This window comes from Hemitrygon akajei, chromosome 4, assembly GCF_048418815.1.
Source record: "Hemitrygon akajei chromosome 4, sHemAka1.3, whole genome shotgun sequence".
Classification (NCBI taxonomy): domain Eukaryota; kingdom Metazoa; phylum Chordata; class Chondrichthyes; order Myliobatiformes; family Dasyatidae; genus Hemitrygon; species Hemitrygon akajei.
In genome coordinates this window covers 161,615,466-161,628,230 of record NC_133127.1, presented here as the reverse complement: position 1 = coordinate 161,628,230, position 12,765 = coordinate 161,615,466, and the positions used below count along the sequence as shown (strand labels likewise).

The window sequence follows — 12,765 nt, the reverse complement described above, 5'->3', positions numbered from 1 at the left end:
GTTAAGGATTTCAACAGCCCTTCTGCTTCTATTACAACTCACAATGGAAAGAATTCCATCAGAAATTATCTCCCAATGTCATTTTCTGAGCTTTCTTTGCTCTTCCACCAGAGTTACTAGGAATAACTTGGTGGGCTGATCCCTACAGAAACCAGCAATGTTTGTAGAATGAGTCAGATAGAAATGCTTTATAAAGGCAGAAAAGCTATTTCTAATGGTGGGGTTGCAAAGGGATTCAAGAGTCTCAACTGTTCAGTAAATTTCATTTATGAGGAAAATTTAATAAGACAAAATGCTTTAACATAGTTCTATAATTGTTCACTTTGTTATAGTACAATGCTCCCATAAACTTTAGGAGGATTTGGTAGATCTGTGCATTAACAATACATTTTGATATTACAGTTCTTCACTTATTCACGGTGATAAACATCATGAATCCATTGGATCATTTGGAGTGACAAGACTAACCAAACTGATTGATGCAATCAGTCAAGATATTGGATGTTGTTGTGCAAGTAATATCCAGGGGTCAGAGTGTTCAAGCCTTCACATCCTAGGTAATTATAATCAATTGTCCACATCAATAATAGATATTGAGAGTGGATTTTTTTGAGTCAAAAATGCCATTATATTTTATAGAACAATGTTGAAAATAGCTGTCTCTTTCTTTCTGATATTTTATTTAATGTTCAGCATCTTACAGTCTTGCCGGCTGGTGGTATAGCAGCATCAGCACTGGACTTGCAGGCAAATCAGCCCCAAGTTCAAATCTGGCCAGCTCCTTGCATGCTTTCCATGCGTGCTGGGCTGAGCGTCGACCTAGCGACTTGGCCTCATAAAAAAAAGTCAAAATGCTGTGGAAACAGCAAGAATACTGGCTGATGCGCCACAAGGCACGAAAATGAACAACGATGTTACAGACTGAGCCTAAAATTCATGGAACTCGAAATGCCAAAGAACTCATTTAGTGACAGGAGTGAACATGGAATTTATTGTCTTTTTATTTAGAGATACAAGCCCTACCTGACCAACGAGGCACAACACTAGCCCAATCACAGGACAGTTTACAATGACTAATTACCCTAACCGGTTTGCATTTGGGAGGAAACTGGAACGCCCAAGGAAAACTCATGTGGTCATGGGGAAAACGTACAAACTTCTAATGGAAGGCGGCAAAATTGAACTCCAAAGCCCCTAGCTGTAACAGCATCATGCATACTGCTATGTTACCAGGGCGCCTAATGGAACTCAGTTACATGATATTCCATCCCATATACTCTGACATTTTAAACTCAGGTGATCGGGTTTCGAATCGGGGGTTGATCACTTCCGTAAATCTTCTTCTCGCAACACTACTTCACGATGACGGGTTAGCAGGGATTTGCATGGTAGGATTAGGTAGGAGCCGAAACACAAACCCTTGAATAATCATTAGGGATGCATGCAATTATGCACATTTTTAAAATGCACCTCCAAAAAATATTCAGGTTTTAATTTTTGTGCACTGACTCTCATTGCCTCAAATTTAAAATTCTCATCATTGCATTTAATTACTCCCATATCTTATTTCTGTAATTCATTCATAGAAATGTAACATTTAGGGAGGACAAGCTAAACAAGGGAATATACAATAAATGGTAAGTTACAAAGGAGCAAGAATCCTATAGTAATATTATTGCACAAAATTGCATCAAGATAAGTTTTAAATATTTATGTTGCTGTTTGGGGAAGAAAATATTTAAAGAAAAAAATTGCAGTGATTATAATTATTAAAAACCTCTATTGAATAGTATTGTTAACAAACTGCCTGTCAATCATGTCAATGACTGTTGATAGTAAATGATTACACAACCATGTTTTAGAATTCCATCGTATGAATGTTGCTTTATTAATAAAGCAAGGTTGTTGCTTTTCTAGTTCAACACCTGACAGTCGTTATTTATTTGGCTTACCCAAAGAGCAAAGCTATAGCAACAGAAAATTCTGGATGTTAACAGCGGAATTACTAACAGCAAAAAAATAAAGGTTAAAGTTTCAAGTGTGTCTTTAATTATTGCTAAATAGCATTGTGTAATTCCCTGACAGTGCTAGGAAATTCAGTGCTCACATTTTAACAAAGCTGATCAATCAAATTAATATATTCAATTTCGGGGCTATTGTAACTTGGAAAACTTTATTTAAACACACATATTCTGGCTGATGATGCAGAGGCACAGCTGTTAAATGCTGTTAGCAGGGGGCCTAGTTTATTATGAACGTTTAGCCTCGTTGCTGTGCCGTACAGAAGTTACACACCAGTAACCATTACCCCGAGTAGGTTGCCAGCTCCACCGGTGTGAATATGCAACACCCTGAGCTTCACGAGTTAAGAGGTCTAGAGACTGGGAAGATGTTCAAGATGGCTGTTTCTTGGCCACCACAACTCACTTCAAAAATCAATGGTTTTCCCGCCAAAGCACAGCGCAAACGTTTCAAGTTATACCAAATTGTCCTTCAAAATTGCAATTGGGATCATATATTCCTCACATGTATGACCAAAACAAATAGGCTGCATCCTGTGCATTCTGATTGCTTAACAGAAAGCCCCTGTGAGACTTGTGACAGTAAAATTTCAGTCTGTGCACCTACTACTGTCATTCAGAATGTGGTGATTGATTCAAAAAGCTGCCATTTATCAAAACAACCATACTCAAATTATCAGTCAGTGGTCTTTATCTTCTGAACAATTTGTTCTGATCATAAAAGATGATCACCATATTGTTTAAGTAATATTACATGATGTAGAACATAGAACAGTACAGCACAGGAACAGGCACCTCAGCCCATAATTAAATTAGCAATCTAATGTCAACCTAAAGTAATTGCTTCTGCCTACACAATGTTCATATCCTTCCATTTCCCTTACGTTCATGTGCCTATCTAAACATTTCTTAAAAATCCCTAATGTATCTATCTGCCTCTACCACCCTCCCCAGGTGGAGCAATCCACGCACATATGGCTCCCTGGGTAAAAAAAAATCTTGCCCCTCACATCTCCTTTGAAATTACCCCCTCTCACCTTAAATCCATACCTATAATCTTGTTAGAATGTGTAGATGTGTAGTCTATAAGCTTATTTGAAATTTTGCAGAGGGTAACTCTAAATTGATGTTTCCAATTGTTTGGAGTCAGAACCCAGGTAATTACATATATACTGAATATATTATTCCTCTATACCATTTACTACTTTACAACCACTTCCCTCTCTAAAATCATAATCACTTCCCTTTCTGCCCCCACTTCTCTTTTCTGAGACTACCCCCCACTTCTGCCTCTTAAGACAATACTGCTTCCCCTCTTGAGGTTACCCTCCTTCTGTCTCTGAGAGGACAAGCATATTCCTTCTTTTCTGAACAGCAATTCCCAACACAGTTTGGACAATTTCATACTATTACCAAGTACACAACCAAAAGACCAATAAAACCAATTGGCACACCGAAACAAACGATACTTACAAAGGGGCAGTACACGATGGTGTGGCTGGTGGAGCAGCTGACTCACATTTGTCACAGCCTTGTTTCAATCCTAATCTCCAGTGCTGTTTGTTGCAGGTTTCTTTTAGATGCTTCTTGTTTGTTTTCACATCATAAAAATGTGCAGATTGGTTCTAGATGGTGCCACTTTGTTGGCAGCTAACAGCAATGTATTTTCATACCTGAGATGAAACTTTTTGAACCTGACAATGTCAGTGGAAACAACTGCAGGAAATAACATATTTCTAAGCCATTTAGATGAACTAGATCACTTTGCACTAAAATTGACTGAAAAGGAGCAGTGGCCAGTTTAAAGTGGAGAGGGAGAGTGGTGAGACAGGAGCCTGAGGTGATTGGTGCAGTGAGGAAGGATCACTCCAGGTTGGGGGAGGGGAGAGATGGGTGGAGCTGGGAGATATTAGCAGCAGGCCAAAAGAGGGGCAAAAAACAGAGGCAATTTGACAACTGCTAAAGGAGGATAAGCTGGAACACAAAGGGCTACCAGTACTGAACTCTGATAAGTAAAAAAGGTGCACATTGGTAGATAGAATGGAACCATTGGGGGAGAGGTGAATGGCAGATGGAAGGAAGGGGAGGAGTGGGTGGGTATCCTCTTTGTGAATTGCGTATGCAGTTTTAAATTCAGTAATGTGATGCTTGTTACATCACTGCCTATAGTAAACTTTCTGTGTTTGAATTGTAGATCTTAATACCACAGCAGATAACAGAAGTTCAGTCACGTATGTTTACTTGAAAGTTGGAGACCCATTTCTGATAGAATGTAGAGCTTTATATCGCAATTACAAATTCAAAATATTCTGGAAAAATGACACAAAAGCAGGAAATACAACAGAGGTATGACGCCTACTTGAAATTGTGCATTTCCTTAGTGTGTATTAAGTTTTATTCAATAAACTTCAGCATTGTTGTTATTATTTCAATACTGATACAGGTCTTGAAGAAACAAAATGTATTATCTCGAAGAGATGGATACAGAAGACAAGAATTTGTGTTTATTAACTCAGTAAGCTTGAAAGACAGTGGATCATATACATGTTCTTCAACACAGCATCCAAGCAAGACAATCAACTTAATGGTATTTGGTAAGTTTGTTTCTTAGCTGAGCACTGGAATATTTGGAATTGTGAAGTGATACAATGGGCTAAATCTTAATAACAGCAGCAAGCATCTCCAATGCAATCAAGTAACCCAAAGTGCTTAGCAGGAGGGTTATCAAAGAAAATTTGACAAATATACTGAGTGATCAAAATACCTATCAGGACAGATATCAAAATCTTTGACAAAGAGGTTGGATTTAAAGTATGTTTGGAAAGAAGGATGGTTCAAATATATAATAGAGGTGTTGATAAGTGTTTCAGTAGCAGAGAAGCAAATAATTGGGCATAAGAACATAAGTGACAGAAACAGGAGTAGTCTATTCAGCCCTTCTTGTCTACCTGGCTACTTAGTCTGGTCATGAATGATGTTTTACACATCACTTGATTCGGTTAATTTCCAGAAATCTGTAAGCCTCTGTCATAGAGTCAAATAGTCAAACATCGTTTATAAACTGAAGGGATTATTTCCAGCTTGTTCTGACTCTGTGAAATGAAGAAAAATGAATACAGATGTTAGATTTTTGAAGTAGAAAGTGCAGGAAATACTCAGCAAGTCAGGCAGCATCTGCAGAAGCTGAAGTGGTTAATGTTTTAGATCAAAAGCCCTTTGGGAACAGAAATATAACACTAACTTGAAATTTATGTTTCTGGAAAAGTGAAAAAATTACTTTACAAAGCAGGTAGGGGAAGAAATATGTTGCTTCTATGTATTTATTTATTGTCTGTATTTGTGTTATGCATCCTCTCTCTGGGTTAAGGTAACTTATTATGGGGTTTGGGTGGCAGTAGAAATAAGTGAATATTTATTTACCTGTTCACCTGCTTGGCAGCATAGAGACGGGGTGAGTAGGGAGCGTATACCTTTTGTTGACTGGCTTGTCTTCATTTAACCTTCAACCAATTACGCTTGTCTTTAACTGCTCATCTTTGTTTGAATTTGATCCAATTATGTTCATCTTACTCATCTTTTTTTACGTGAATTACAGAAGAGTTGAATGATTTTAATTGTTGGTTTGTAATAAAGGATTAAATGCACTTTTCAACTTGGAATTTGGTTAGTTGGAAGTGCGTCATACAATGCAATACTCCCTCATTTAGCTTCTCAGCGACTTTAAGTTTGTTTTCAAGTAGTCACTATAGAATAGATAGAATAAACAGAATGTTTGAGGTTGAGCAAGGTCAGGGTTGCTAAAAGCATGAGTAGTATTTGATGGATTAATAGCAGATAACTCTTTAAGCAGAAACAGGTAATTCTGATGCAGAGAGAGAAAGTGATTGAATTTGGATTTAATACTGAATTTAATAACCTTGGTTTCATCAGATCTCTCAATAATTCAAGTACGACATCCCTCCTCTATGAACCAATGTAATTTTGCCCCCCCCCCCCCCCCGTTTGCGTGCTGAATCTGGATATTTACTTGCACCAGTTCATATAAGAGGACACCTAACTCCTTCCGAATACCAAGGCCTTTCAGTTTCTCACCATATAATAAAATACTTTACCTTTCTATTTTAAAGTCAATAGTTTGATCACTAGAGTATTAAATGGGCTAGGGGTGGATTGCAGAGATGAGATGTGTTTGGAGAGAATAGGCATGAAGTGGGCAGAAACAAGTGAAAGATATTCTATAGCTTAGCAGGGTCTAGTGATCATAAAAGTTACATTTTAAAAAAAGACATTGACACCTTTGGTTGGCCACTGTGTCCGAATGTGTCACTATCTTACATGGAAATAGTGTGACAGAGGCCATAAGAGAAGTTGCAATGCAAAACGTCTGGAACAGGAAACACATTTGCCTCAAGGCTACCCTCTTCTGGTTTTAATGTAGGCAAAATAAAAAGCAGGTGACAAGCTGATTTGTGGAATGTAGCATTATGTTGTAATGACACTGATTGCATCATTCTATTTTTAACAACAGCTAATACCTGAACAAAGGTATTAAAGGCAAAGTCTGTGCAGTGAGAAAATTAGTCACTCTTGAGGAGCAAGAAAGCTTACTGTTACACTGCCCTAAAGTAACCTCGTTCGCCCACTTGTCAATATCTGATACCCTGTTTCATTCCTGAATTGAAAATCACCATTTTCTAACCCCATTGACTGCCATCTTCTCCACTGTCAATGAGTAGTTCAACAGCCAGTGGATCTCCTACCATCTACAATTAGATCTAATCAGTGCAATTGGGCCACATCTTATACCACCATTCAACTTCTCACCAACCTACAACAATCAGACCATCTGCCACATTCACAGTTTCCAATGTTATTGCCTCCTTTTTATTATTCCATAAGTTTGTCTCATCACTTTAGTTACACATGCTTTATTTTTATTTTAGTTATGGTAGTTTTGTATTATTGTATTTTAATTATAAATGTCTGTACTGATTTCATGTTTCATAACACATTTCATAATATATTTGATAACCAGCTATGGCACCACTCATTTACCTTGGCCACAGAATCAGAAGAGTGAAAGAACTTCGGCAGTATAATTTTAGGACTCTAATAAAACAATTTGCCTGCAAAGTTGCCAGAGAGAGCCCCTTTCATATTTTAATACTATTAAAATATGGAAGAGCTATATATATAAACTTTTTACAAATTACATTTAGGTGTTTATAAAAATATAAATATTTGATGGGACAGTTTGAACTATTAAACATTTTAAATGGTATTATGGGATGCTATCAGTGAGCCAAAATAAAACAAGTATTTTGAGGAAGGACAATGCCAAGTAACTTCCTCTTGTTTTATGTTTGCATGTGGACCATCCAAATTAGAACACTTGCTCAACTGAAGCACAGGAATGGTTTCATTAGAAAAGGAAAGTCAGAGGATGCATATTTTCTTCTAAATTGTACTGTAACTAACTATATTTTTATTATTTAATATACTATACGTTACTGATATTAACAGTATGTGAGTACATTTTATTTCCATTTTTATATGTTAATATATGTAGAGGCTTCAAAAAATAAGGTGTGATAAAGCAATAAATATGTCACCTGTTCTTTTCGCAGAGGAAGGCTTTATAAATTCATCAACTGTAAATGAAGTTTATAGTATTGGTAAAGATGAAAACTTCTGCTTTGAAGCCAAACTTAATGCATTTCCACTTATAAGATGCCAGTGGTATTTTTCCAAAAAAGTCTTCCCATGTGAACCTACAAATTTATTTGGAAACAGGTACAGTTTTTAGAATTTGCCGGATGGTGTAGAGAAAATTGATGTTTTCTAGAATATTTATCACCATACATATTGTCTTTAAGTATTCTGTGTTAAAGCTGGTCATAATTCAAGTTGTGCAACTGACTTTTAAATGCTAGTTGCCTCCATCATTTGCAGCTTCTATACTCTGCTTCTGAACCATCTAGATACTGCTTTTTCATGCCAGAATTACTCTTAATCAACAGCCGCTTTCAACTCACCTCTGGAATATTGATTATGGGGAGCATAGTGACAGTATACCATTGAATGTCAAGGGTAGGTGCTGGGTTCTCTCATTGTTAATGACTATTGCTTTGCACTTTAGTGGTGTGAATTTTGCTTGCCACTTAACAGTTTGTGCCTGAACATTGATGCCTTAGTGCATGCTGGCATGAACTGTTTCATTTGCTGAAACAGAATTCAACATCATGTAGTCATCTGCAAACCTCCCCACTTGTTGAAAGAAAAATCATGCTGATGAAACAACTGTGGATGTTTATGCATCTGAAGGGATAATGCAAAACTCTTGCAGAGATGTCCTGGGTCTGGTACAAATCACCCACAGCAGCCATCTTCCCTGATTTAACTTATGGCTTCAGCCAATGAGGTGTTTTCCCTTTGGTGCCTACTGTGGTGAACTACATATACCTGTCTGGACATTCCCCCCCCCCCCCCCCCCCCACCCGCTGACTGCTCCTGTGGCTCCTCCCACTGACCGTGGCTCCTCCCACAGACCCCGGTATGAAGGCGATTGGAGCCACAGACCCTTCCTCAGTCTCCAGGATGTTGTGTGATGGTCACTTGCTGCTTGTACTTTCTTCCAGCCAATAAAAGCCTACCTTAACCCACGTCTCAAGAGTTATTGATGGTGCATCACCTACCTTACTAAGGCTCCTTGACGTCATGCCAAAGACAGCCACTTTCAACTTTAGAATTCAGTTCATTAATGTGGACTAATACTCTGTTAAGATGTCAAGTGAGATGTTCTGGTTAAACTCACACTTATTTTTGTTTAGCATATATCTAGTCTGGTATTGTTAGGTATGCACAGTATACTCCTGTCTTCATTTCTCATTGAACCATAGTTAATCCCATGCTTTAAGAGTAATGGCAGAGTGAGGGATGTGCTAATCCATATGATAGTAGATTGTGCAACTGTTTCTGCTAATTTTAATTGACACTTGATTTTGATCTCCCAGAACTGCTCTGAGTCTGTTTCATTTAGTACACTTGTGTTGTCAACCAAGTAGAGGATGAACAGATATTAGATATAAAATTAACATATCATGGACAGAGGCACCTGCCTCAAATAAATTGGAGAGGCAATGTCGATTATGGAGCATGCTATGTCATTCACTTTGTTAGCTGTTTGAACATATTGGCAACTCAGTGTTTTGCTAGACCATTTCTAGGTGGGCCAGAGTCCAATTTTCTGCCTGGCCAGATAAGGACTTCATATTTCCTGCCCTGAAGGAAATGTTCTACCCACAAAACTCAGCTGCGGCAAGTCGTTCACACAATCTATTCTTAACTTTAGAATACGTTGTTCGCGTTTATACTTATATTGAAGATTTGACCATAGCTATTTATTATTAGAGCATAGAACGTTGAACAGTACAACACAATGAGGCCCTTTGGCCCACAATGTTATGCTGATCTTTTAACCTTCCCTACCACATAGCCCTCCATTTTTCTTCCATCCATGCACTTATCTATGAGTCTCTTAATGTACCTGCCTCTACCCATCTGTATGGCCTTGGTTTGTGTTTCCATGGATCCATCACCTCAACTGTGGCTTGAGTAGAAGAACTTAATGCCGCCAGGGGAAAGGCAATGGTGCCTTCATTCTGCACAACATCGTGCAAGATATGTTAAGATGAACTCTTAGTGCATTTCATCTGACAGGCCAGAAAATGTGTGCCATACATTTCAGTATGCATCCCCTAAATGTTCCTCACAATGGATCAGTGCTACTGTGTGGAATCACCAACTGCACACTGGGAAACTAACTGAAAGCAGCTGGTTTCTGCTATTTAACAATCCCCAAAGTGTCCAAACGTTTGATAATTTTAATGTTATTATTAGCATACAGGGAAATCTATTGTACATCTTATGTGCAATAACTGCTTCTAAGAATAAAATTGAAAATTTTGCTACAGTATTATAGGTACCCTTACTGGCAGAGAGCGCTAAATGTGTTGTAGTATACAGACCTATGTGGGGTGATTGATATGTTCGTGGCCTAAGGTAGGAGTCAATTTTAGAAAACCTAACACATTTATTTTTCAACCTAGTCATCTCCTACATTTACACACTTAGTCCAGCGGTCGTGGTGCATACGGATCTTGGACCTCCAGAAAGTGTCCACAGATGGGTGATTGATAAGTTCATGGCCTAAGGTAGAAGGAGATGAGTTATACAGTTCTTGTTACATGCACATGCAGGTCAACTCTTTGAGTGATTATGCAGAAAGTTTGAAGTTAATAACTCATCTCCTTCTACTTTAGGCCACAAACTTATCAATCACCCTGATGAGTTATTAACTTCAAACTTTCTATAATCGCTCGGTGTTGAACTGCATGTGCATGTAACGGGAGCTTTATAACTCATCTCCTTCTACCTTAGGCCACAAACTTATCAATCACCCTGATGAGTTATTAACTTCAAACTTTCTATAATCGCTCGGTGTTGAACTGCATGTGCATGTAACGAGAGCTGTATAACTCATCTCCTTCTACCTTAGGCCACAAACTTATCAATCACCCCCCCGTTGTGGACACTTTCTGGAAGTCCAAGTTCCATATGCACCACAACCGCTGGACTAAGTGTGTAAATGTAGGAGGAGACTATGTTGAAAAATAAACGTGCTAAGTCTTCTAAAATTGACTCCTTCTACCTTAGGCCACAAACTTATCAATCACTCCATATTAATGGATAAAAATGCTCTTTGCACCATTAGGGAAAGAAGCAGAGTTTGCAATGAATTTCGGGATTGAATCACATCGGACTTTGTTGTCAATCTCCTATTGTACAATAGTTTTAATAGAGATGTAGCCATAGATTGATTAATTTCATAGGTTAGAGAATATTAGCACAAATGAAGATCTATAATGGTATAATAATACGATGTATGAATTGACTTTGTACAGCTCTAAATTTCTAATTTATTTTAAACTTTTTAATTTTTAGATATTTTTCTGCTTTGAATCTGTTCATACATTGCACAATATTTTCATTCTCTTCTTTTTCATGATTTCCTAGCTTTTCTGCAAGATTTTGTGATCATGGACATAAACCTGGAATCTATGAATTATTTGCCGAAAATGAGGAAGCAGAATTTCAGACATCTTTTACCTTATATATAAAGAGTAAGTTAAAACTACAAAAATGCTGGCCTGTGGTGTTGTGGCATCCGCCTCAGAATTTGAGGCAAATGGACTTAAGATCGAATCTGGCTGGCTCCTTGCATGCTTTCCATCTGTGATGGTTTGAGCATCGAGCTGGCAACTCAGCTTTGTAAGAACCGTCAAATGCTACAGAAACAGTAAAAATGCCGCCTGAGCTGGCAACTCAGTCTTGTAAGAACAGTTAAGTGCAACAGAAACGGCAAAAAATGCCACTCAATATGGCACAAGTTGTGATAAGGAACTACAAACAAAAATCTACAGAGCCAAATGCATAAATTTTATTTGTAAGCTGACAAGATGAAACAATAATTTGATATTTCAAACAACCTTTGTGATCACCCAAAGCACTGGATGAAATATAAAATGTAGATTTTTTTTGTTAAGAGAAGGTCATTGTTCAGAATCAAAATCAGAATCTGGTTTAATATCATTGACGTATATCATGAACTTTGTTGTTTTGCAGCAGCAATACATTAAAAAAAACTATAAATTTCAGTAAGAAAAATACATTAAAATTAATTAAATATGTAGTTCAAAAAGAGAGCAAAAATAGTGAGGTAGTGTTCTTGGGTTGATTCAATGTTCATTTAGAAACGGAGGGGAAGAAGCTGTTCTTAAGATATTGAGTACTTGTCTTCAGGCTCCTGTACCTCCTCCCTGATGATGACAATGGGATGAGGAAATGTCCCGGGAAGTAGGAATGTAATGTTTCAATTCTATAGCAAATTGCTGAGGTCACATCTGGAATACTGTGTACAGTATTGATCTCCTTACTTCAGTTGATTGTCCTGTGAGGAAAGGTTAGATAAGCTAGGCTACACCACAGTGACATAGCTAGCCGAGACCTTACCTGACAGCAGCAAATTCATAAGCTCAATCCTGTCAAAAGGAACTATCTCTGTATTGTTTGCAAAATCTCACTGTGACCATATGGGTTTCATGTGGGTGTTCTGGTTTCCTCCCATACCCCAAAGACATGTGGATTGGTAGGCAGTTTTGACACAGTAAATTACCCTTAGTGTGTAGGTGAGTTGGTAGAGTCCTGGGTGGGGTGGTGGTAGCTGAAGAGACTGTGAGGAGAATAGATCAGTGTAAATGTCCCACTGGGGGTGGTGGATGCTTAATGGGTGAAAGGGCCTATTCCTATGATGTGACGCCCTATTACACTCAGGTTTTTAACAAGAGTTGGCAATTATATTGGTATGAAGGTGAAGTTGTCTCAGGTGGAACAAGAAAATAAATAAGATACAGGTCTATATATGAACAGTGGCACATACTCAAACAGCTGGTCCATGGCACTCAGCAGGTATTTATCCTAATTAGAAAAAGTGAGAAAGAGGGGCAGGGATAACGTTAAATTGAAAAGTAGGGCATGCAAAATGGCAGGGGCTAGTGGTTGACCAGAAGACTGGGAAGGGTTAAGGATTCCAGAGAGAAAGATCAGAAAGTTCATCAGAAGGAAGAAGATTGATATTGTGAGAAAACCTGCATAGAATAACCAAAACAAACAGTAAGAATCTCTA

General features: G+C 38.0%; 1 protein-coding gene across 2 annotated transcripts in view; it reads left to right on the top strand.

Annotated features, from left to right (window-relative positions):
* The window catches only part of flt3 (fms related receptor tyrosine kinase 3), an 81,232-nt gene that overhangs the window by 23,351 nt on the left and 45,116 nt on the right, over positions 1 to 12,765 (top strand). For both annotated transcript variants that reach the window (XM_073043814.1, XM_073043815.1), the window contains 5 exons: positions 403 to 557; positions 4,216 to 4,367; positions 4,465 to 4,615; positions 7,649 to 7,814; positions 11,097 to 11,203. In XM_073043814.1, the coding sequence (XP_072899915.1) occupies positions 403 to 557; positions 4,216 to 4,367; positions 4,465 to 4,615; positions 7,649 to 7,814; positions 11,097 to 11,203 (731 nt within the window). The remainder of the gene's footprint in view (positions 1 to 402; positions 558 to 4,215; positions 4,368 to 4,464; positions 4,616 to 7,648; positions 7,815 to 11,096; positions 11,204 to 12,765) is intronic.